This window comes from Ruditapes philippinarum, unplaced genomic scaffold (assembly GCF_026571515.1).
Source record: "Ruditapes philippinarum isolate M1 unplaced genomic scaffold, ASM2657151v2 ctg939_1_1_1_1, whole genome shotgun sequence".
NCBI classification, from domain to species: Eukaryota; Metazoa; Mollusca; class Bivalvia; order Venerida; family Veneridae; genus Ruditapes; species Ruditapes philippinarum.
Window position 1 is genome coordinate 74977 of NW_026855929.1, and position 27935 is coordinate 102911.

Here is a 27935-nt window from a genome sequence, read left to right on the forward strand (position 1 = left end):
ATCAACTAGAAACTGACAGAATAGTAAAAGAGGAAGATTTTGCAAAGATTATTACAAGGTAATTATGTTATTGCAAATTTTTAAGTTACATTGAGTTTATACGCTCGCAGATACTTAGGGACGTATTATGGTATGGCGTTGTCCGTCTGTCTATCCGAAGACATTTATGTTTCGCAGGATAAGGTTTGAAGGATATCAATGACTGATATGTAAGTATGTTTTATACTATATACAGGTCAAGTTTGATGTTCGCTACAATCATCTAATTATTGATAGGGATATGCCAATATTTTCTGTGAAATAATTGGAACAACTTTTCAATGCTTTTAATGATCGTGATTATGTCTGGCAAGAATGTTTTATTAAAAAATGTTATATTCGTTTTCGCTGCAATAAACGTATTATTGATAGAGTTATGCCCACTTTAAAACAATTTTTCTGCGAAATTATTCTTTATGTATGATTACTTTTCAATGTTTGTGTTTTTATACGGAATGTAAGAATAATACATTAATACACACCTTAACTACGATCAACGCTTCACAGAAAATATCATTGACAGATTTATACCTCATTAGACAAATATTATGTGCAAAAATGGATTTCCACAAGATAAAGATTAAAGGATTTCAACGGTAGCTTTGTTATTCGGCATGGAATTATGCTTTGCCAGGCACAGGTCAATATCGAGTTACGCCCGTTATATGCAATTTATTGATTAAATTTTAAATATGAAATAATTGTCTGTCTAAGATTATTGACATTTTAGAACTGTGATATTATTTTTGTATTAAGATTCATTCTAATGTGTCCTTTGATAATTATATGTATGAATCATTAATATTACTGCATAAATGAATGATAATGGACATCAAGAGTGTTTCGATTTTACTTGTTTTATATCTTTATAACATGGTGTAAAGTCAAAGCTGATAATGGCTGTCAAAGACATCGTTCGCTCCCGCAACGAAAACCTTCGAACCATTCTCAAAAGAGGCACAGGGGCTCGGGACATTTGTCTTGCCTATAATTGTCAGACCTCCTCTTGATTACCAAGAACAAATTTACCCTCCATCACCCGTTTACTACATATAAATGAAAACTTTTTTTTTACTGCAACATGGCGGACAACTTTGAAGAATAAAATGTGAATTAAAATTTGGTGAAAATTCGCGTACATGTGACATTTAATATATGACAATCAATATATAATAACTTGAGTTCAATGTTTTACCTGCTAACTGTTCTTTTTATATGCATGGCAAGCGGCTAATGGCAAAATAATGAAGTTAGATAATCAAAATATCTCTACGTTTCTCCCATCTTCCTAAAAAAGTAAAAGCGCTTTTTTTTAAAGATTTTGCATGCACTGTTTGGCGCTGCATTGTGACATCACATAAACAAAATAGCGCCGTCAATGCGTCGGTTTGCAAATACTGAGGGAGGAAATAAGAACGGCTTGTGTATCTGCTTAGGAAATATATATCAATTCTGAGTGAATTGTTGTAGAATAATGCACGGTTTGAGTTCAAATGCGAAGGAATATAATCACGAAGGCCGGTAGTCAAGAGTGATTAATTACAGAGCATTTGAACGAAAAACCGTGCAATATTATTCTATAATGCACGAAGAATTTATATATATTTATATAAAAACTCGTCAAGAAAAAATATATAGTTGGACTATATGTTTGGTGGTTAAAATTGTTTTCGCCTCAAGAGTTTCCAATAGAAACGTTTTTTAAAGGCTGGTCCAGTCGGTTGTTAAAGCACTCGTTAAGTCATCCGTTTGGAGAAACATTTTGAGAATAATTAATTAAAAAAATTTGCATGTTTTTATTTATTTCACTTCATATTTTTCAAGCGAAATACTGAGCATTTTAGTGACATAAATAAGAAATTAAACTTGTTTGTGAAATTGAAAAAGCATCCTTGCTTAGACGGTTTTCAAAAATTGTTTTTCGTTTTATTTATCAGATTTTACAAACACAATGGAACTGTCAATGAGTCGGTTTGAAAAACATAGGGAGGAAATTAAAACGGCAATTGCATTGTTAAGAAATATTTAGAGAATACATGGTTGATGTCGGGATGAAAAATGTTTATCCAGTGAGCGAGAAAGTATCTTGGCGAGCCTAAGCGAACGGATAAGCATTCTTCTTTCCCGGCATTAAAGAAGTATTTGATTTATCCTGCTTTAAATCTTTCTATTTTTTATCATGTCTTTAGATTATTTAATTATTTATTCTATTATTTTCATACTTACTTTCTTCCGATAAAACATCTTCTACATGTTTTTTTTTCCTTTGCCATAAACTATGTGACGTCATCATAGGCTACCCATTTGACGTACTGACTGGATCCGGTAAGCCTTTATCCGGCTGATAATATAGGCAGTTTCAGAATAAAAGGGAAACCTTCGAAAGTGTTAGAATTTGTATTCTTTCATATCGAACGAAAAAATCAAATTTTGTGTATTTTAAATGAATAAAATTGCTAGCTGTCTTAAATGCATGTTTGGGACTCTTCTATGCCTTAACCATCATACCACGTTCAAAATGACGCACGAGCATTATCAATAACACACATAGACATTAAATATCGAATTAAAACGTTTATTTAATTGTATCAAGATTTCTGTTACTTCAATAACCACTTTTTCAAGAGAAGTAAAGTTTAAAAGCTTTTATTTTCATTACAAGCGCGCAAAATTGTTTACGTGATGAAATATCTAGTACTTGTAAATGCTTTTATACAAAGCAAAGGGGGATATATATTGTACGAAAAAAGTATTAAAGAAGTATTTCGAATTACATTTAGGTGAAATCAGTTAAATTCGTATAGTAGTGTTCACATTCTTTACAAACACAATCATCAGTTTTGTATTTTTATTGTCAACTAACAATGTGGCATAACATGACGTATTTCATCAATAGTGTTTAATTTGTTTAATAATTCATGCACACGCTCTTTCAAATTTACCGTTTTTTTAAAACAGTATTTTTAATGTAAAAATGTCGAAATTCCCATAATCATCATGCTTATTTAGAACATGATGTTTATTGTGTATGTTATATACTAGCTTAAAAGATAGACTTTATTAATAAACAATTTACTACTTGATTTCAGTAATCAAGAGAAGTTTAAAGAGCATGCAAGGAAAATGGAATGTGAAGTAAAACAAAAAGAAGCTTACATGGTTAGGTTGAAAGAGGAATTGACTAAAGAAAAGAAAAAACACGATTCAGAAAAAAAGGACTTATTGTTAAGGTTTCAGCTGTTATATTATCTACTTTAGCATGTTTTTAATTAACGAAATTATTATCTACGAGTATGTATGTCCTGAATGTGTACTAAATTCGAGATTATCAAAGGTATTTTGCATTTCTGTAACTCAAATTCAACATAAAGCTTGATACATATTTTACATATTCTTCGATAGTTGTTTTCAATACGTAAAATGTTTGTTGTTCATTCAATAGGTTGAGTAAAGTTACAGGAGGAAACCTAACGTTAGATAATCCAAATATTGCTAATCTAAGTGACAAGAACCGTCCCACCAAACTTGCAGAGGAATTTTCTGAACTTTATGACAATGAATGGACGGATACATTTGAAGTTCTTAAAACTGATGAACAGGATAGAACGACCTTCATGCTTCATTTATTACAGGTGAAACTTATGAGAGTTGTAAATCATTTACATGTTAAGGATTAGCTAAGAATGTTTTTTTGTGTTTTTGTGTGTGTTTTGTTTCGTTTTATTCTTTCTTTTTTGAGAAAGAATCTGTGAAAATGACTTTATTTATCTGTTTTTGTTTTGATGCTTTGTTTTGAATCTTTAAGTAAATTGTCATGATAAAATATTAACCAATGTCTTTATGAATTTGAAAAGTTTTATATCAAGTAGTATCACTCAACAATATTATTGTAGCAAGAACATCAAAATAAATGTTTCCGCTTTTTCAAGAGTGTTTCTGATAAGTTATAACAATCAAATCACAGATGTGAATTAGGTTTATTTAATCTTTTCTACATTTCTTATTTAGAGAGCAAGCACTTTTTGTAAGCAAATATCAAACGATCATATGGAGAGTATCAAGAAAAGTTTGTGTTCTCTGACTCTCCGAACTCAGTTGCCGAACAGGATTAATGTTGGCACAAATGAAATGTTGGGAATCCTCAAAAATGAAAAGAATCAAGTTTTAAAGAATGAGGTATCAAAGTTGTGTGCATTTGATATCATTACATTTAGTTTCAGATAATCAAGTTATGTTAACAAATATTTTAAGAAATTATATCATATATGTATGTGCCTGTCAACTAGTATTTCTAGTTGCTTAAGAATAAAAGAAGATTTACAGCAATTATTTTCCTATATATTTATAACTATTAACTAAGCTATATACAGAATACATTGAAAATCTTAAAGCAGAAATTAAGTAGATCAAATAAAATTAAATCAGGTTAGCTTTATTCTGAATATTCTGAAATTTGAATACGGTTTTGTTCCACCGGACATGAAGCATATACAGGGGTTGTTCGCGAAGTCCGTGTTATAGAAAATCAATAAAGTATATTGAGATAAAAAATGCATCACAAGGAAATTTATTTAATTACAAAACTAGTGATATACTACAGATGCATTTTACAAAACATGATAATACGATAAATCATAGAAAACACAATGCATGTAAGTAAACAAATGGCAGTGACGTCGCGCTCAACATCAAAAGTCGCGGTTTTTTTATGCAGTCACCGCCTACGCGAACGCAAGTTTGATGCCGAGTGGATCCGTTTCTCAATGGCTTCTGAATACCACTCTTGGTCAAACATTACAATAATGTTCTGAGTCTTCAGAAATCTGAAAACAAATTCCTCGTAGCTGTGCCTTTAATTCAGAAAAATGTTTGAAGTCCATAGTAGCGAGGTCCAGACTGCAAAGGGTGTGTGGTAACAATTCAAAATCAAGAAAGTCGGTTTCACTCCTCTTGCCATTTGGCACGGAGCGTTATCGTGTGGTTACAATCTTAATTACAATATACAGGATCTATAAAATTTACCTTTGAATAATACTGTGCGTTCATTGAATCCTTCCGGAATCTGGACTTACAGAATCATGCTCTATCTGTCCATGAATAAAATGATCATGTGCTTGCAGCCGATTCTGATTTGGTGTTTAGGTATTGGTTTCTGCAGGGTCTTCCACATGGACTTCAGGGTCATAGTGCCACAACCAAGTTTCATCAATTGTAACAATGCGGTCTTTAAACGTATCACCCTCTTACACCAATCGCGTAATATCCGCAAAAATTAGGGGCCTTTTAAAGTCAGGCAAAGCTTTAAAATTATGGTTGCCCCGGCCGGCGTTACCCGCGTTACTATGGACACGGTTTGTGCTAACATTTAAACATGAAATCGAATAAAGCTTTGATGATCGTTTTAAGTTAGTCGACACTACATATAAAACAAAAGACATTAGAAAAAATCCACTTTAACAGGTACTTCGCGAACACCCCCGTATATAAGTTTGAGATTGACATATGGTTTACACGCAGATAGAATTTTGCATGTAAGATTAGGGAAGGTTGGATAGATAACCACTATGAGTATAATATAAATGACAATACTTGATAGCCAATTTAAAACTGTACATTAATTTATAGACACCCAAGCATATTCATCATAAAATAAAATTGCACGTTTTCTGTATACATTGTTACAGATAAAAATGTACGTTTTTTCTACCAGGTGATTACAATGCCTTTTGACACTTTGCAAACTCATCAAAGGAAGATTGTGATGGATTTGCGAAAGTTTGTTGAAAAACAGCTATCTAATCAGCTTGAAATGGTATGTTTTGTACAGCGTTTACCTCTGTACATATTTATTTATTTTGTAGGTAATAGTTTCATTTATAATTAACAACCCAGCTAGCCCATTATTTTTATGGGTTTTTGTGTTATTTATTTTGTTTGTGGTTTTATATTTAATAAAATTCATTGCCATACACTTCGTTCATAGCTTTCCTTGATTGTAAAAAAAAAGTTATAATGTTAGTTATATCAGGTGAATGTACATTGGACATATAAAGAAATATAAAAAAGGTTTAATTTTGCTTTCATGCCGCGTTACGCAACTGCATAAGCTGTATGTGACACATATATTTTCAGGAGGTCGCAAATGTTATAGCTTCTGAAAATGATATCAATACAGAAGGAGATGATACGGTTGTAAAATATATAAAGAAATGTGTTAACATATGCTGGACAATGTGTAAACACGAGCCCCCCGTACACATTGACTTCCCTGTTCTACAAGTCAATCACAAATTTGATACTAATGTTTTCAAACCGTACACAAAGTCAGGCAAATATCTGCATTTCATTGTATGGCCTGCATTGTTCCTTTACAAGGATGGTCCAATGCTTTGCAAAGGGGTTGCACAAGGAAAAAATTGACAAGCAAGTACTGTTTCTTGTTTTTATTCATCAAATATATTAATTTCTGTAACCATTTTGAAACCTTCTATTAACTCAGAGGAAATAATCATTATTTTTTTCTAATGTTTAAATTGTTAAGGAAATAACCTTAATTTTGTCGTTTTGAAGTCTCTATGATAATCATCATATTGAAATAAATATACAAACTAAGCTAACAAATATTCAAGCATTACCAGTTTAAAGATAAATTTTATGTTATTTTTTAACCTGAGCTGAAGTATGTACAAATGTATGCCAAATTATTGTTTATAGATAATCATCTATCGCCTTGGTTAAAGAAATAAACTATTTTCAAACAATTTATAATCAAACACCTTTTTGCACTTTCTTGTTTCAGGAATATTCACTGTCAACCAATCGATAAAAATATCAGCGTCATGTCAAGAACGTTAGATACAGCTTTTTACAGATTATATAACACTTCTACTAAGAGACCAACATCTTTTTTATTTTTTAAACAATTAATTAGATAAATAAAGAAATATATAAAGACAATACATCATCAAAGGCAATGCACTGTACACAATTTATGAAAGATTTCAAAATGTCACCGTTAAAACATTACAAAGAAAGACAGCTAATAGGAAATTTCCAAAGTCATGAGTTTTACAATGAGTTACGTAGGAAAAGAAGGACAATTCAAACCAGTATAAAAAAAATTAACAATACTTTGCATGATTAAAGAAATATTATAGTTTAAACAAATTTTGTTGTGTTATCCGCTCAGAAAAGTATGTGTACAGCTCATTTTGGTCATTTTCAAGAACAGATAGCTAAAAACCGCGGCTAGTAACGTCTTATTTGATTTCCAGTCCATGTCTTTTATTTTATCCCCTTTATGGTACAAATGTTGCTGTAATTTTATGTCACTTATATTTTACTTTGTAGATGATTATGCGAGATGATAAAAAATGTTTTTTTCAGTTTTGCCATTTTTGAAGAAAAGTTCCCTCATTTAAGCATAGTCAAGTGCATGTTATATTGTTTTAAACCTGAAACCTACTATATTGACTTAAAATGTAATAACGAGAAATAAATTGAAACAAAAATTGAATCAATTGAATTGATTTTGAGCTTTCTAGTCTTGAAAATGGCTCGAATACTCACTTTGAGGGCATAAAACCAACAAATATTTTTCAGATTTTATAAATTAAAATAAATGATGGCGATCCCTTATTATTTCCATATATATATATATATATATGGCATGCGATTACCACAGACATGTTTAATTCTATTATTATTTAGGAAACAATAGGTTTGTTATATCACTATGTCAAGGAGTGTTTATTTTTAGGTATCTACTGAATTATATATTTCAAAGTATTGGTTTAATGTCAAAACTGCTTAAATTACTTGAATCATGACTATTTTATATGCGCACGTCCTACTTGCAATTTATGTTTACTTATGTTATTTGTATTTTTGTCATTTTTTAGCGGGAATATTTCATTTACATGAATTCATTTTTATCCTTCCAAAACAAATGTGTGATCAAGAATAAACAGCACTGGTGAATTTTTCCTCTCCTATTTCAATTTCTCGCAAATCTGCCGTAAAAATCAGTAAAAAAAACCTATATGAACTACTCAAAGACAAAACACGTGTTATAAATTAAACCTCCGAAAATCTGAATCCTTAAAGGGAGAAAATACCACTGCATTTTGTAAACAGCCCGATATTTTTCAGAACATCACTTATCAAACTGGAAGAAGTATCTTAGCGCATACGGAAACTACGACATATTTTTAACTTCCTGACAAATGTTTTCAATTCAAGTCTTTGATTTTTAAGTCAATTGTTAAAAATGACCTGGCTAAAATTCTAAAACCTTCATGCTTCTAGATGAGCCATTTTTTGTTTTAAACTTTAGAAAATATACTAAGAGTTTAAGAAAAGGATTAAAGTACATGTAATTAGTGACGTTTCATGCAGTGCTACAATAAATGACTGATTTACAAGACTTTATCCAAATATTTCAAATGCGTGACTAACGCAGTGAGGGCTATTTTTGCATTTTTGTTTTGGTAGTTTACGTGAATTGTAAGTGCCATTTGCAGTGTGGAATTATTTTTTTTCACTTCACAATATTTTACTTTTAAATCCAATTTTTGTATAAAATTGCAATAATCTGGAGGCATGTTGTTTTAATAGGATATTTTGCCATCAAGCATATTATAGGATAACTTGAGAATTTTGCCACACAACTATATCTCCAAATAATACTCTAAGGAAGCAGATAAATTTTATTTAATTCATTTTTTTTTTATATATTACAACGGTATAAAAATCCTATTGATGACATGTTATGCTCTGTTTGAATAATGTATTTATATTATATAACACGGGGAATTAATATATTACCCATATTTTTTGTTTTTGTTTTGGGTTTTACGTCGTATATTTGATGACTAATATATTGATTGAAAATTAAGCTAGAAATATGGTAAGGGCCTACTCATTGACGAACATTGATATACGACCTGGGCGTATCGGATACCGAAATTTTTTCCAAACCACTGTTGTGACACGTGAATGTGTTACATAAATTATCTTCTCCTATTTATATGGCTACTGCGTTAGTAATATAGTAGATTTTGCAAAGAAGAAACATGATATATTGACTCTTTTGTCAACATTCTTTTTTGAAACAAGATATCAGAGATAATACATTTACACATTATACTTATTAAATCATTATTTACGTTAACCTGAAATTCATTTCATTTTACCATCTGGAGGCCAGTGGCTTTAACAGTTCTGTAACACGATGCGGTGATGCTTCATGCAGAATGTTAAAAAAGACAGTACTATATTGATAATGATAAAAAAAAAGGTAAACAGGTGCAAGTAGCACCTTCACAATTTATGAATATTTCACAAGTAAACCTGCACTCGAGGAAATCATTCTATATCTATGTTTAAGGATTATATTGATAAGGTATGTAATAGAAAGAGCATCATCGAAACACGAGGCTGATTTGTACGAGTGTTTTGATGTTCTTTCTCTTTTGTATTAATCAGATTGCCGAGTGTTTTGATGTTCTTTCTCTTTTGTATCATAGTCAAACATAAAAAACACGTTCCCTGTTGTCACAATATGAAACCCCGGAAAAAAGTAAGCAATGAACGAGCATATGAAGAAGATATTTCTGCCGCTTTCCCTTTCTCTTCAGTCACAATAAGTAAACCCCAGCAATGGGCATGCTCTGGAGTGCGAGTAACTAATTCCTGCACTCAAGTTTACGCACTGTGCATGTATATGTATACAATTTAACTCTGACACGTTTTCAACAGAAAGGTCCCCAAACTATGATACAATTGATGGCTAATGTATAATGAGTAATAGATAGCCCTTGTTATGGGGGACTTCAATGCCAATTACTTAAAGCGTGACTCGAAATATATTTATATGTTACAAATTGCTATAAATACCAATCTATAGTCGGTTAATATAGGTAAATGTGTGCACTGGAGCCAGAAGATCATTTGAGCCGCGTCATGACAAAACCAACGTAATGCGTTTACGACCAGCATTGATCTAGACCAGCCTGCGCGTTCGCGCAGTCTGATCAGGATCCATGCTGTTCACTATCAGTTTCTCTATTGTTTTGTAAGCGAACAGCATGGATCCTGATCAGACTATGCTGACGTGCAGGCTGGTCTGGATCCATGCTGGTCGCAAACTCATTATGTTGGGTTTGTCATGGCGCGGCTCATTTGTGTCATATAATGATTGCTACGAAACGCTACGAAAGACTATATATCATTTCCTATCGAAAAGTTACAGTATGATCGGTTTTGATTAATAGCTGACGATCATTGCTTGAATACCTAGGTATGTATACTAGCTTATTGTCCATGCGACAAGTAACTTTATCCCCCAAGTTCTTGTATAAACGTCAAGGTTATCATGTAAACATGCGTTTGCCTACGATGTTTTTACGTAACAATAAACAGTAAATATGTATGCATCAATGTAAATACCACAGTTACGTTTCGGTACAGCAACATCGTGACATAAGAAAAAGAACATAAGCACAGTAGGTAAAATAATGACACATGAATTAATATTATATATTTAACTTATATGCATGAAAACTAAACATTTATAAAAGCGATGTTCTCGACATTCCAAAATCAAGAGAGACTTCTCTTTTATAAATATTTATGGTTACTTTGTTGTATCATGATAGAAATTAATATATTCAGCAAATTCGTTTGGACATTAGCAAATTCCCCCTTTCGTTTGAATCGCATGACGTTCTCAACGAAGTTTTTCTGAATACCTAATAGAAGTACTACGTTTTACTGATTTTCCAGTTCGCGTAAATGAAATGGAAGAAGATTCTATTTCATCAGTCTTCAATGCCACTGTCAAATTTCATCGTGATCATGACGATAATTGTCAGTGGTACTTTCTGTATTCGACACTTATCAGCTATCAGCGGAGGCAGGATTTTCTGTATTTACACCAGGAGTATTACCAGAAGAACTACTGTTCTGAGCATCAAACGTTAGTGACATCTTCTGCATCGCTAATATCACTATAACATCTGCAAACATCGAATTTCCTAGGTATATATTTTTATTACTATTTTGCACAACGTGGTATATCATTATCAACACTCTCACTAGAACAATTATGAATACCAGCACAGCTTTCTGAAGGAGAAACAACAATTTTTTTTTAGCTTTTGTACATGAAAACTTAACAATTATTTAATCAGCTGCCATTTTAATGATTGTTCACGATATTCGAAACACATATTGACGTATCCAAAAAAAAAAGGTTTACCCAAAATCCCACATAAATCCACTATTAAACCGATTATCAAAGATCGAAGACGCGAACACATAAAAATAAACAATGACACCAATAATTTGATTCGTACTCAAAAGGTTGTTGCTTATCGTTTTTAGATTATGAATGTAAGTATAGATGAAAACGGTGTTAATTATGCTATATTTGTAGTCCTAAATGTCATTTTAGATTTAAAGAAAATAACTTGGGTTCAAATCGAAATTTTAATAGGGAGATTATAATTGAGACGGGTTTGTCGGTTTTAAATCCCCCAGCAGAAAAAAAACCGGAAGACACTTTATGTCCGGAAAAAACTAAGTTACCTGACTGTGTAATCTAAACCACAATTACAATTAACAAAACCATTTGATTGAATATTTCATTACTATGAAAAATATGTTCCTGACGGACCAGATATATATTACAACACATGAGTGAAGTACGGGGCAAAATTTTACAGCTGCCACACGGCACTTAACACCTGCTTCTTTTCGTTTACAAATATAAACCTAGGAGTGCATAAATTAATTAAAAGGCAGTTTAGGCTTTCATCTTTTGAGCAATTTGAAAATATTGCGATATTCAAAACTAGATTCCACGCTTTCATCTTTTGAGCAATTTGAAAATATTGCGATATTCAAAACTAGATTCCACGTCCACCTAACATTTCTAACATAATAGTACGTACTCCACCGTACGCATTTCTTTCTCATTGTACATGTATTTATAAAAGTTAACTGTAACAGATAATAATGTTTATATGGTATGTCGTCAGGATGATATTTGTAGTTTAAATCGATTTATATTCCCTTACAAAGCATGGCAATGTAAAATACAATACCAAATGAAATATTTACATTGATTTATTGTATGTTAAACCTCGACCGATAAAAATTAAATATTTATACCTGTAATAGTTTACAAAAATTGGAAATCGAAAGAGGAAGTAAATAAACAGTGAGGAGATTGTTGTATGGTGATCAACTTCCGTAAGTTTTAATATTTTGCGTTTTTAACTTTATTTTGTCAACGATTTATTAACAGTTACGTTACCATGTAGAAAGTACTTCATGTAGAAGATAATTTAGTTGACTAAATTGGTTTGTCTGAACTTAGTCAATCAAATTGAGTAAATAGATATTTCTAATCTGATTCAAATAACCCGATATCTAGTAGTTATTTTCACTATATTTGCTGTGTTTGTCCGCTTTACTATGACATCTAAACGAGAATGATTTACATTGTCATTATTATAGGGGTTTATTATTATTTTTTAAACTTGTAATACAGTTATCAGCTATTTTCATAAACTGGGTTTTATAATCGGACCCTTCCCCAAATAGTTATAAATCGCTAGATAAAATTTGGTGACCTTCTAACAGGTTTAAACCGTCATAATATCCAAACAATTATTGTAGCGTTTGATTGATGATAAAAACACTTTAATATATAGATTCAATGTGTATGAAATACGATATGACCAGTTTATTGTCCACCATTTTATTCTCAACTGTTTATATGCTATGGGAGGTTCACTGAGCACATTGCATTAAAATACTTTTTTGCAGAAATTTATTAAAATCAATGACATCCTAACTGAATATGTCTAATTTGGATCAAAAAGCACAAACAATGTTTGGGAGCTGCATTCCCTATAACTGGCCAGTTCATATGGTCTTTTCTTTTAAAGAATGCAAGTTTTTTTAATGACAGAATGTATTCATACTTTGATTACCTATGGGGTTAGAGGTTAAAACGTAACAATTATTCTCTGTCTGTAGTAAAAATATATTAATTGTACATTTAATAGATGGGTGTTTAGCAATTATCATAATTTTCAAATATCAAATTTGAGCAAAAAATATCTTTAAAATAATATAAGTAAATTTTAAATTAAAAAAAAATAACTTAACAGTTAGAATGATATTTTCCATTGCTTAACCAAACTTTTAATCATTGTAATATTTTATCATAATGACTTGAGTGATTCATGGAACAATGCTTTATTTTATACTTGCAGTTTAAAGTATGGAAGAACCTGAACAGGACTCTGTGGCTAGTCCTGGTAGCAGCTGTGATAACGACAAAGAGTAAGACTAGTGTTAGAAAGTAGTAAAATAAACGAATCTGTAACGTACCCACACTGGCCATAGCTTTCGCATGCGGCGATGGAGAATTCGTCGCAGAAGCGGTGGAAAAACATGGCTGTCGGATAGTTTTTTGCTGGTGTCGGTAAGTTTATGACTTATTTGTACGTTATATTTTTATGTTTAACTGATAACACCTAGTGAGACTGGAGCCCACATATGTACTCTTCCAACTTATTACACGCATGGGGTGCAAATCATGACCAGTTATGCAAACACTTCTGTATAGTTTGACGAGGGGACGCCACTTTTGCCTAATTTTGTTTATAACACTATAAATGTACTCAAAACTACCCCTAGATACACTGGCATCGCATCGTATGTATGATAATTGCAAAAAACAACCATATTTTGGAACTTTTGGAAATTGATATTACCATTTTCATATTAGAATTGACAAAAATTGATTACAACGCAGACGGCGGTGGATTCGATTGCAACGCAGTGCGGTGGGCCCGATATCATTTATGTCTTTTTTTAACGTTAAAGTCACAGACACTTAGGAGTTGAGCTCCAAACGCCTAAAAATACAAATGAAATATATATTTGTTAATCCTAACACATATAGTTGTTATATATATCAATGAAAGTAAATATACGCTTTTTTGAAAACAAAATGACTCTCAGATATGCTGTATATCAATGCGCTTTGAACCAGCCTTGCTATAATCGGAGTCATTCGGGATAATGCGGGTTCTCACATTCATAGCGCACCGCATTTAAATACGACAGAGCTGAGTGCCACGCTTGAATTTGTTGAAATATTTTGTAAATAAATAAAACGGCGATAGTTTAAATTTTTTCACATAGTGTGTTTGTATATTGAAGATGAAGTTTGATATTGTTGAAAAAGAAAAATATGATGAAAATATATAATAAGTACCAGTAATATATGTTTAATGGATGACTCGTGTCGCCTGTTGACAAAATGATAATGTGAAAATATTGGAAATAGAATCAATTGCAAGGTGATTTGGAGGATGTGCGATTTTTTTCTAACTCATTTTTTTATCTTGTGTATATTTTTGACGTATAAATATTTACTTTTTCTTCAAAACAGCATATATGTAAGTTTTATTGAAATATATGATAAGTATATGGGCTGGAATTAATAAATATACAATTATTAGGATTTTAAAGCAGCACGCCTCAATATTCATGTTTATTTTCATGAAAAGTTTGGAAATGTATTTATGTTTTACTTTTACCACGGTACATATTCCTCCATGTTAATTTGTGTCATCCTCGGTAGAGTTAAAATACAAACATAGAAAATTGATTGATAATGTCTGGCAGAGCCAGACGTCTTTATTGTCTAAGAATAGATTATGATATAATCAAAAGATTAACTAGAAACTTCAAATACGCTTTCATATAGAAAACAATTGTAGCAAACGTTATAATAGATGACACAAAGTTGGACAACAAAAACCACCAAACAGTCCAACCAAAGGAGGAACGACAGACCTTGAAAAGCAACGAAAACGAAAGAGCGACAATTTAAATTGTGACTTAAACATTACAATTACAATTTACAAACAAAAATATACGATAATTTGAACGTTTGCATGTACAATTCGCTCATAGACCAATAAACAACATTTTCGTCTACCTTTTTTGTCAGGTATTTTGTAATATTTTATTTCAAAATGCATTCTATAATTTTTTATATTACATACAGCCTATTTATAGCTTTGTACATGTTAAATAAAAAATTGATATAATTTAATGTTAACATGTTAAGTTATATTAAAAAAATGAAATAAATAAAATAAAAAAATAGATAAAACAATAAAGCTTTAATTAGTGTCACTATCAACAGATCTTATCTCATCTCATCTCATCTTATCAATGTATTAAAATTTTATCACAAACCGTTCATAAGTAAAAATAAAGTTCAAAATAAATTTATGACCAATGTGTTAGTAATACGTAGTTAATGATGACTCTTGTGTGTTAAACTACAAAAACATTTTGATTTGTTAAATTGATCAATTAAATTCAATATACGAGTTTAAGCTATAACTAACATTTCAGCGATACATAGTTAACATATACTTCAATTTGTTGAACTAGTGTCCATACTAGGATTTAATTTATCAAGACATTTTATAAGATAAATGAATGCATAGTCTGTAAAGAAAATACAAACTTTAAGTATTTTTTACTTCAAGTTATAAGTTAAAATTACCATTTAAGCACTACAAAGTTAACATACATCCCAATATTTTAAACTAGAATCAAAAACAGGGACTGTTTTATAAAAACATAATGATAAGGTACATGATGCATAGATTGAAAATAGAATACAAGATAATTTTATAATAAATGTATACATTATAATTTATTTTTAAACAACCCATACATAGAGGATATTGAATAAGTGTAAGTTCAATACTGAATTTATTGCACGAGTTGAATAAAATTATATTATGCGAGCCTCTGGCGAGCATAATTTTAATTTATTCAACTCGTGCAATAAATTCAGTAATGAACTTACACGAATTTAATATTCTATTTATCACATACCCAAAATAGAGACCGTTTAAAGTGAAATAAGAGTCATTTTTACTACTATTTTGTACTACTTAGACAACTGGCCTCCGAATATGATTGGGATTCCCTTAAAAACGATGATATAAACGTATACGCACATAACATTACTAGCAATATAATATCTCTCTCAAAACAATGTATCCCGACTAGAAAAGTCTTAATCCGCGAAAACGAACCGCCTTGGTTTAAAAATAACTTAAGAGTGCTTATAAGAAAACGAAAACGACTGTATCGAAAAGCCAGACAAACTAATTCACCGTATTATTGGGCACGTTTTCGAACCTTAAGAAACCAAATTATATAAAAAATTCGAGAAGCAAAAAAACAACATATCGACAATCTAGCCCAAAAATTACAACACGAAAACAGGAACTCAAAGAGTTGGTGGTCTTGTCTTAAATCCTTTATTAAACCGTCTTATTCTAACTCAATACCCCCCTTAACAATTAATAATAACACCGTAATCACTGAAAATTTGGAAAAAGCTAATTTCTTGAACGACTTTTTTGTTGCGCAAACACGTATTGACGAAAGTCAGGCTCCAATTCTTACTGACTTGCCCAACATTCCTTATCATCTGGATGATCTCACCATATCACCAGATGAGGTGCAATTAGTAATGAAATCACTTCTTTTGGGAAAGGCCGCTGGTCCTGATGATATTAACAATCGAATCCTTCGTGAACTCTCACATGAACTCAGTGGTCCTCTAAGTTCTCTATTTAACTATTCCATTCAGGTTTCTCAAGTTCCAGACGTATGGAAAGAAGCAAATGTTTCACCTCTTTTCAAATTGGGTGATTCTTCTCTTGTTAATAACTACCGACCAATATCTCTCATAAGTACTGTCAACAAAGTCTTTGAAAGAATCGTATTTAAACATACATTTAATTTTCTGCGTGATAATAATATCATTACATCTCTTCAATCTGGTTTTGTTCCCGGAGACTCCACTGTCAACCAACTAACATACTTATATAATTTGTTTGCACAGGCCATTGATTCTGGTAAAGAAGTCAGGGCTGTGTTTTGTGACATCAGTAAAGCGTTTGATCGGGTCTGGCACAAGGGACTTATTTATAAATTAAATTGTATCGGTATTTCTGGCCGTCTTTCCTCTTGGTTTTCTTCTTATCTTAAGGACAGAAGACAAAGAGTGATTTTACCAGGTTGTAGATCTTCTCTTAATTTTATTGCCGCTGGTGTGCCACAAGGGTCAATTCTTGGGCCTTTGTTGTTTCTTGTTTATATTAACGATATTGTTATCGACATCAATGCCAATATAAGACTTTTCGCCGACGACACTAACCTTTTTATTGTGGTCGAAGACCCCGTGACTGCTTCAACTATCCTTAATTCAGATCTTGATAAGATAAGTTCTTGGGCCGAACAATGGTTGGTAAAATTTAATCCCATTAAAACAGAATCACTAATAATAACACGAAAAACAAACCATAATTTAATCCATCCTCCTATCTTTATGCATGGCACACAAATAAAAGAAGTACGCATTCATAAACACTTGGGAATTACTTTCGCTCATGATTTAAGATGGTCCACTCATATTGAATATATCATAAATAAAGCTAGGAAAAGAATAAATGTTATGAAAAAATTAAAATTCCAACTTGATAGGAAATCATTAGAAATAATTTATCAATCCTTCATAAGACCAATTTTAGAATATGGAGATGTGCTTTTTGATAATTGTACGCAAAGTGATAAAAAGGACCTCGAACAAATTCAACAAGAAGCCGCTAGAATAATTACTGGAACAACTAAGCTCGTATCAATCGATAAACTCATGAATGAAATTGGCTGGGAATCCCTAGAAAAAAGGAGACACAAACATAAACTATTCTATTTTTTAAAATGAAAAACAACCTTACACCACATTATCTTTCTGATCTTGTCCCCCCGTCGATTGGCAGTGAGCACCGTTACCCTCTCAGGAACGCAGACGACATACAATATATCCGTGCAAATACAGAATTTTACTATAAATCATTCTTACCTTCTGTTATTAGGGATTTCAACTCTCTTCCACCTCAAACACAAACTGCTACAACGTTAACATCATTTAAGCGACTTCTTAATACTGATATGCCAAAAGTACCTGCCCATTTTCTATGCGGTGAGCGTAAATTACAAATTTTTCACACAAGATTACGTACTAACTGCAGCTCTCTTTCTGCCGATCTATTTGATAAGAACATTACCGACTCTCCTTTGTGTGAATGTGGTGCGAGAGAAAATGCTTATCACTACTTTTTTGAATGCCCTAAATATACAAACCTACGACCTGAATTAAGTACTATATCTCAATTTTGTCATCCTTCCATCAATGTCATTCTTACTGGTTCCACTACTTTACCTTTTGATTATAATGTATCAATCTTTAAATCAGTTCAAAAATATATCCGAGATACAAAACGATTTTAGCGTACTTAAAACCAGAGATGTCTTAACATATTTGACATTTACTAGAATATGCATCTTAGTTCCTCGTTATTGTTCCATCATTGTTCATCCATTTCTTCTTTCCTTTTCTAATATCTTTTTTTTCTTTAAATATTCAGTGTATACCTATTGTGCGTATCTGCTAATATACAGCTGTAAGCATTCAAATAAGATAATATTTTATTTCTTCTTACTAAATTCTAAAACAAAAAAATACTAAGACAGGTGTTTGTCTATTTGTACTTTTTGTGAGTTGCTTTATTCTTCAATCTTTTTTTTCCCTCCTTTTTACTGTTTGCTCTTACATATGTTATTTTGCTAAATACTTAACTCTTAACTATTATGTGAAAGTCTATGAATACTTCAACTAACCGTTGTGTATGATAATGCCATGAACTTTGTTATTGTAAATTATCATAACTGGGAGAGGACATTTATAAGCTTTATAGCTTTCTGCCCAATCCCAAAATGTACTTTGTAAATATTGTTCACTTGTTAAATGTTTTGTTGAATAAATATGTTTAAACCAAGAGTCATTTTTCATTGACGCGCCTATAGCATAACGCTAACATTTAGCGCGTCTTTACACTATGTTAGCATAACGCTAATGACGTCACGTCAAAATATATGCACGACCGTGCCATACCATATTTACGGAGTCGCAAAATCGGGACGGGTGTGTGATAAATGTAGTTAACAAACACCACTAGTATCTAAAACAGGGATTGTTTTATAAAAACATATTAATAAGGTACATGATGCAAAAAAAGCGTATATTTACTTTCATTGATATATATAACAACTATATGTGTTAGGATTAACAAATATATATTTCATTTGTATTTTTAGGTGTTTGGAGCTCAACTCCTAAGTGTCGTGACTTTAACGTTAAAAAAAAGACATAAATGATATCGGGCCCACCGCACTGCGTTGCAATCGAATCCACCGCCGTCTGCGTTGTAATCAATTTTTGTCAATTCTTTTACTAAAATGGTAATATCAATTTCCAAAAGTTCCAAAATATGGTTGGTTTGTGTAATTATCATACATACGATGCGATGCCAGTGTATCTAGGGGTAGTTTTGAGTACATTTATAGTGTTATAAACAAAATTAGGCAAAAGTGGCGTCCCCTCGTCAAACTGTACAGAAGTGTTTGCATAACTGGTCATGATTTGCACCCCATGCGTGTAATAAGTTGGAAGATTACATATCTGGGCTCCAGTCTCACTAAAAGTTATCAGGTAAACATAAAAACATAACGTACAAATAAGTCATAAACTTACCGACACCAGCAAAAAACTATCCGACAGCCATGTTTTTCCACCGCTTCTGCGACGAATTCTCCATCGCCGCACCGGTAGACCCACCGCTTCTGCGAAAGCTATGGCCAGTGTGGTACCGTATCACACTGTTTGTAATAAGTGCGCTCTCTACCTGATACTTGATATACTAGTATCACGTTTAATACTTTTATACTTTAATACTCTTCATTTGATTTCTTATTGGCGACTATATAATAGAGGTACATACTTCAGATTTAAATAATGGTTATTTTTGTTATACGTGACAGGTCCATCTTTTCCTGTTTAAACAAATGAATAAGCATTACAAAGTGCTCTCAAACCGTTGGATTTTTTTTTGTACCGGCGTCTTAGTAAATACAGTGTCAATATGTATAAGTCTGTCACAAGAAGAATTGTTTATGAATTTAAAAAGACAAAGTACTTGATCGGCCGATATCTTTGTCGGATGAACTGCTGAAAGATATTCGGATGGATCCAGGTTTGATCCCCGGTCATCAGATTTTGGCGGCTATACCACAACAGTGTGTGCACAGATACATTATACCAATGCCGACATACAATTATTGTAATTGTCACAGTTGGTGGAGATAGGTGTACTGAAACAAAGTCAAATATGAAGCCAATTTAATTTGCAGTTTTTGCTTTAAAAAATTAAAAAAATATTTAACATATGGGTAATCGATTATTTTAAAAGATGTTTTGTTATTTAAAAGCTATTATCTCCAAAAACTTTGCCAAAATATGATGAAAAGCGGATGGCAAATTTAAAACTGTCGACGTATTTTAATTTATGAAATATACCGCATGTCGCTTACACGTTATACAACGTTCACAATCTTTGCCTAAATCAGCCAGATTGCAAATATAAGAAACTGGTTTGACTGAGTTTTTTTATATTGCCTTTATTTGTGTATGGAATACAAGGTACTAGTATGTATGCACTCTATGTACTGTTTATATCTTAATTCAACATAATTACTTAATGAAAATGATATTGTAACGTGCACGGGAGAGCTGTTATATATAAAAAAATTTATGGCTACTTTGCCAGTTGATTGGTTACAAATGATTAAACAATAAAATGTTTAAACTTTGGAATCAAGTTTAATTAACTAATGTTATAACAGTCATGTGCTTGAAAGATAATAAGTGGTCCTTGAACTTGGTATAAAATTGGGGTGACACTTTGAGGCTATTTAATATATACAGAAAAACCACTTGGATATCGAGTTTTCAATACTTTAGTAATAACAATTACACCTAACGCAATGTTGAAGTTGAAGAAATCAAGCATCCAAGAGATATTGATAATGCGTCGAATATTGGTGCGAATGACATTGAGTTCGAATGATTTTAAGGACGAATTGTTCTGATATTTTAGAAATAATATAAATATGCCCGTTATATCAAATTATTGCTACGAATAAGTTGTTAAATCTATTCATTTATTTTTTATGTATTTTTTACTTATCTATAAAAGATCAAACTCTACTTTTAAACACAAGATAACATATTTGTTTACAATTTATCTTATCGGCAATTTAGGCATAAAACCACTAAATATCATAATTGAATCTAGGCAAAAGAGAACAATCGTCACAATATAATTCCGAATTACATTGCATTATTGTATAAACATTTAATCAACTTGATGAAAGAGGGCGATCATGTATTACAATAAAAGCAGTAGAAAGAAAACTCAGACAAAGGGAAGCTTTTTAACCACTTCTTATGTTATTTTAGCACTTTTCCAGATGAACAAAGGAATGCACAAAAGGGTAAAAATGCAAACTCCTGGCAACGAAAAAACGAAAAGCTAAAGAAAAAAATTGAAAGGTAATTTAATTTGTACGCATTTCAATAATCCATTTTTGAATTTATACTGTACAAAAAATGTTTTCATTGTTCAGAAACTTTCATGTGTAAAAATGTTCGTTATAAAGTACTATTTTATTGGTGTATTTTTTAAAAGGAATTACAAAAGAAAGAAGAAATTAGAGAAAAAACAGAATCCCTAGAGAACGCCCAAAATGACAAAAAATTGCTTGCTCGGTAGATTGAGTCTATTCATGGACCCTAATCACAAATGCAAGCTATCGCCTACACTTCCTTGTACCGCGTAATGCAAAATTGAACATTTACCAAGCAATGGTATATAATTTTCCGCATAAGTATTGTGGAGTTATCTTTTCTTTTTCTTTAATTTTATTCGTATTTAAGATTTATTTCTAATTCCAACATATAGTGAGAAGAGGGAATTACAAGAGGAGATTAATTCCCTTAAAAGCCAGCAGAAATCTATCAAATGTGAGAATGGTAATCTAAGGAGCAGGTTACAGGAGGCAGAAATTATCAAAAAGTCTCTTCAAGAACAAGTGCAAGTCCTAAATAGAAACAACCAATCACTTACTGAACAAAAGGATGATTTAATTTTAAGGTAAACCTTTAGTTGTAAAACTTGCTGACTCACAACTTGAAGGCCAAATGTTCGTGAATTGCTTGATGAAGACCTCGACGAAAATGGTAGAAAGATAACGGCCGGATATGAAATTTGGTTTAACCTACGTTTTTAAAGGTTAAACAAGTATAATGATTCTTGTAATTTTTCAACGATTTAACTAAATTAATGTCGGCGGACTTAATGAAAATTCATATCCTAAAAGTGAAGAATATATAGTTATGTATTTGTTGACATTAATATAATGTTCGGAAAAATGAAAAGTATAACATATAAAGTATGTATATATATATTTGTTGACAGTATTTAAATTTAATTCGAATCGGTTTTTGTCAGGCGTAATTATGAGTTTGATATTGATTTTTTTTATTTTGATTTTTCAATAAATAAATGTTAAAAGAAATCTACGTGACAGTTAATTACCTTTGATTTGGTTAATAATATGAGAATATATGTCACAGTCTTCGTTTTCATTAAATTGAATTCAAAACTAAAGTGTTGCAAGTAATGAATGTTGTTGTTGTTTTCTATGACATGTATGATGTTACGATATCTTTATCAGATTAAGCAAACTTGCTGGCGCAAAACTTACAGTTGATAATCCAAATATCGCTGATCTTAGTGACTGTAAACGCCCAACAAAACTTGCCGAGGAATTCGCCGAGCTGTATGACAATGAATGGACAGATGCTTTTGAAAATATCCAACTTGAGTCTGAACCAGAGAAAATAGAATTCATGCTTAGATTGTTACAGGTCAATACTTATACTTATTTTGTTTTAACACTTACATTACTCAAACTAGTCATTGCATATTTTCCTTAAGAATGATTTTGAATCTAAATACAGATACACTAGAACACACAATTGACCTTTTTGTTTAATGCAAGCCTGATAGAACCACATAGTGCTGGAAATATTTACTGTGAAAATAATTCTTTCTTCAATTTAGAGTACCAGACATATATGTAACGATGTTTCAAGAAGACATATGGAGGATATAACGAAAGGTATAGTTACCCTGACTGTCCGCACTAAGAAATCGTCCGAGAAATTATCCTCAGAACAAAATGCCATAGAATCCTGTAATAAAAATGATAAGGTACGTATTTACTTTCAACATACGTAAAAATAACATTATTAACCAGATATTCGGATTATTACAATGACAAAAATAGAATTTCAATCGATTTGTTTCATTAAGTAAAATACAGATTGAACGTGCTTCTCATTGATTAGAAAGAAAATAAGAAATATTTTTGTTTTATAGGTAAATGTAAAGAAAGCCTTTTCAAAGGTCAATAAGAAAAATAAACTGTTTGTAGAGTGCTATTAGAAAATTATATAACCATTGTATCTTATATATGTAAAGCCACTGTTTCTTTGACAAGCATATGTAGCGATTTCATATCAGGCTGAATCCGAATGCAACGAATCAGAAGACAAACGGAAAAGGCTGAAAGTGGATGCCGTTGACTCTGACACTTTAGAGGAATTTGTAGTAAGTGCACATTAGATATGTGACACAATGTACCATGGACATTAACAATGCTATTTGGCTCCAAATAATTTATTAAGTCATATTTTACTTACTCAATAAATGGATTGCAAGTGTTAATTAAAAGCATCCGCTTAGTTTAAACAAACTTACTTTTGTCGGATTCTTTGCGAGTTAAGAGCCCCTTTTTCTTTGACTGGAGACATAAACAGATTATAGTGAAAGATAAGCTAACATTTCCATACCTCTAAAAGGAATCAAAAAAGTAGACCAGGGAATCTTTATATTATATCTCTCTCAGGTTCGCACTTATTTTACTTTTCTGTATTAGAATCATAAGCGACTTATACAAATGATATGGTTTTAAATCTTTTACATATGGATTTTAACCCTAAAATACATCATTACATTGATATATTTTACCTATGGATTAAACTTTAAAATTAACTCATTTACAATACAAAACGTACATTACATGTTTAAAGACCTATTGCCAGCATTGATTTATGTTACAAAATTTGGTTAGATTTATTTAGAGTTTGCTAACCTCTAACATATTAACTGAATTTCAACTTCAGCCAAATATCCACCAAGACAACAGGGGAGCGGTGGCCTAGTGGTTAAGATGTGTCTCTCAACCCTGGGATCATGGGTTCGGGCCCTAATTATGTCACGACCATGTTTTTCATATGACACCAGTACTGGTTGGTTCCAGGAAGGGACTTAAAAATGATTATTATAAATTGAAAGAAATTGTTTCGCAACCGCGCTGAAATGAATATGTTAAACCACATTACACACCAATTGATTTCATTTCCCACTTGAAACAAACAAATCAAAAACATTTAGATTTAAAAAAAATGGTTATTTTTATGTTATATTTAACCAGTTTTACACATATCCACATATATCTTGGAAAACCAACATATTTTTCTGTATAAATGAAAGATGTAACAAAATCTCTACAAAATTTGATGTTTAGGTTATTGAACCTGGTGAACATGGTGAAGTGATGAACTGTGAAGAGCCTTCGAAAGAAATAAGTGCACATACTGGTTCACAGACGCCAAAGGTAATGGTACTTCTACAAATACTTTGTTTTACTTTCTTTCACTTAACATTGAATATTCTTCCAATTAATACTTTTCATGATTTTTCCGTATAATGACTATCATTTCCATACCTCTAAAAGGAATAAAAAAATTAGACCAGGGAATCTTTATATTATATCTCTCTCAGGTTCGCACTTATTTCACTATTCTGTATTAGAATCATAAGCGACTTATACAAATGATATGGTTTTAAATCTTTTACATATGGATTTTAACCCTAAAATACATCATTACATTGATATATTTACCTATGGATTAAACTTTAAAATTAACTCATTTACAATACAAAATGTACATTACATCTTTAAAGACCTATTGCCAGCATTGATTTATGTTACAAAATTTGGTTAGATTTATTTAGAGTTTGCTAACCTCTAAGATATTAACTGAAATTTCAGCTTCAGCCAAATATCCACCAAGACAACAGGGGAGCGGTAGCCTAGTGGTCAAGATGTGTCTCTCAACCCTGGGATCATGGGTTCGGGCCCTTATTATGTCACGACCATGTTTTTCATATGACACCAGTACTGGTTGGTTCCAGGAAGCGGACTTAAAAATGATTAATATAAATTGAAAGAAATTGTTTCGCAACCGCGCTGAAATGAATATGTTAAACCACATTACACACCAAATGATTTCATTTCCCACTTGAAACAAACAAATCAAAAACATTTAGATTTAAAAAAAATGGTTATTTTTATGTTATATTTAACCAGTTTTACACATATCCACATATATCTTGGAAAACCAACATATTTTTCTGTATAAATGAAAGATGTAACAAGATCTCTACAAAATTTGATGTTTAGGTTATTGAACCTGGTGAACATGGTGAAGTGATGAACTGTGAAGAGCCTTCGAAAGAAATAAGTGCACATGCTGGTTCACACACGCCAAAGGTAATGGTACTTCTACAAATACTTTGTTTTACTTTCTTTCACCTAACATTGAATATTCTTCCAATTAATACTTTTTATGATTTTTCCGTGTAATGAAAAAAAACGCAATTAAAAACAAATTGTAAAAAAAACTGTGAATCGCATATAGTTAATTTTAAAATACTTTTTTTTATAAAAAAAATTTACTTTTCTAAGGTAAGAGCTAGGGATTTCAGCACAAGCATATAAAAAAATTAATCTTTCAATGTCATTCTTATTATAACTAATATATTTTAATAATTATAATTTCAGGTGCATATTATAGCCGGTGATGTCAACACTTTTAGCGCTGCTCAAAAACAAGCTATCTTAGAAATAAAAAAGGATGTGGAAGTACGCCTGTCCAAACAACTCCAAGAGGTAGGTTGTTTATATCTATTTACTGAACCTGTGTCTTTTTTCCTTAAAGAGGTTTGCAGATCAGAAACTTGCAAACCAGAAACTTGCAGAACAGAATTATTCTAACTCATGATAACAGAAACAGAACAAATGAGAGTCCTCAAACTCGGTTTTGTGATATCTGCCATTGAAATTAATATTCGCAAAGAAGATAAGCGACCCTTTATGTTCTTTTAGCGTAATGGTTCTATAAAACAGTTTATTCCTTACGTTAATGTGAAAGCGTTTACAAATAAGTTAAATTAGTAACATTTTGATCACTTCTACACAGAGATTAGCCAGATTCGTTATTTCTCTGAACTGATCTTAATTATTAGAAACAACCAATAAAAGTGTTGTATTTAAAACAACCAGGATGCACAGAAACGGATGCTGAAGGTTGTTTAATTTATATATTATTTATTAATATATTATTTTCCACTATCGTAAATTCAAACAGTATGTCTCTTGTTTTCTTTTAGGTAGTTACAAATATGGTGGCAATAGAAAATAATATTGACAGACAGACCCAAGATAGCACCATCAAATACATTGCAAAATGTGTGGACATTTGTTGGTCAATGTGCCAGCATGAACCACCTGTATTTTTCGACCTTCCGGAGACAAATGGCGAGACGTGCCTTGACGTCAATGTGTACAAACCGTACACAAAATCTGGAAAATACATAGATTATATCGTTTGGCCACCCTTATATCTTTACATGGGTGGACCTCTGCTTGGAAAGGGTGTTGCCCAAGGACGATCTTAAAAAGAAACACAAAATGAAAATTGAAAAATGAGCGTATTCATTTATAGTGATACATAAATTATCCAGAATATTTTGAAGATAGAAATAAAATGCATGTTTTGAGACAAGAATTACATTAAACTGTTACTGGTTGGAAAAGTCAAAGACATTAACATTTCAATGAGATATTTTTTGCAAACACCACAGACACGTTTAGCTGATAGTTTGTTTCTTAAAAAATGTATTAATTTATACATGTATACAATAACGAATCATCAGTTGCGTATTAAATTCATAAGAACATTTGAAAAACAAATACAAATATTTGTATGAGGTTATTTTGTGATTTTGATTATGTGCACGAATGTATATAATGATCATGTTCTTGTAGCTTTATGTGTGACAGTGATAACAGTGAAATTCTGTAAATAACTAAACGTTACATTACACAAGCGAATAAAATAATATCACTACTATACTAACAATAAATGTATGTAAAGTATTGTATTTAATCGTCATATTTTCTAAAACTAAAAAAAAACACAGAAATGTATATGTGTAAGTTAGGCATTATATAATGATAAATGACTAAGATTTTGCCTAGTGCAATGTCTGCGACAGAATATTTATTATAGTTTTTTGAATGACAAGTAGATATTAAAATTCACTTAAGTATGAACAAAGGTGTAAATAAAGTGTACTTATAAATAAAAAGCTTAAACATTCAACAAGACCCGGCGAATTCCTCTTAAAGTGGCCTTTATTAATAAACCAACAAAACACGAAGTCAATATCAGTCCGTTGCCAAATGGTTAAGGCCGATGGATCCGAACCAATTGCTTCTCGTGTCTTTTGCTCCAGTCCCGCCAGGGACATTTAATTCTTACATGTGAAAAAGTTATCCAGGAAGCTTACAAAAAGTTTGGTGTTTCTATTTTGTTGCCCGTTCGTTTCTGAAATAATGTACTGAGGGGCACCACTAAAGCTGATAAGTCGCCATATCTCCATTAAAGGGTTGGTGCGACATAA

The 27935-nt window shown here is 31.5% G+C and overlaps 2 protein-coding genes across 3 annotated transcripts; both read left to right on the plus strand.

Moving 5' to 3' along the window:
- On the plus strand, positions 1 to 6531 carry LOC132744879 (uncharacterized). The gene is made up of 6 exons (XM_060733671.1): positions 1 to 58; positions 3129 to 3269; positions 3482 to 3671; positions 4048 to 4215; positions 5750 to 5851; positions 6172 to 6531. The coding sequence occupies exons 2-6, from the start codon at positions 3163 to 3165 to the stop codon at positions 6457 to 6459; spliced, it is 855 nt and encodes a 284-aa protein (XP_060589654.1). The 5' UTR covers positions 1 to 58; positions 3129 to 3162; the 3' UTR covers positions 6460 to 6531.
- A 5584-nt stretch (positions 6532 to 12115) lies between these two features.
- LOC132744880 (cilium assembly protein DZIP1L-like) lies at positions 12116 to 27408 on the plus strand. 2 transcript variants are annotated; one of them, XM_060733672.1, is made up of 11 exons: positions 12116 to 12294; positions 13326 to 13395; positions 21518 to 21610; positions 22020 to 22211; positions 22795 to 22987; positions 23184 to 23333; positions 23646 to 23732; positions 24712 to 24801; positions 25651 to 25740; positions 26032 to 26139; positions 26640 to 27408. In XM_060733672.1, the coding sequence occupies exons 2-11, from the start codon at positions 13334 to 13336 to the stop codon at positions 26925 to 26927; spliced, it is 1353 nt and encodes a 450-aa protein (XP_060589655.1). In that variant the 5' UTR covers positions 12116 to 12294; positions 13326 to 13333; the 3' UTR covers positions 26928 to 27408. The 2 variants fall into 2 exon arrangements, with proteins under 2 accessions (XP_060589655.1, XP_060589656.1); XM_060733673.1 differs by lacking the exon at positions 25651 to 25740 and having other exon boundaries at positions 12120 to 12294.
- Positions 27409 to 27935: the final 527 nt, after the last annotated feature.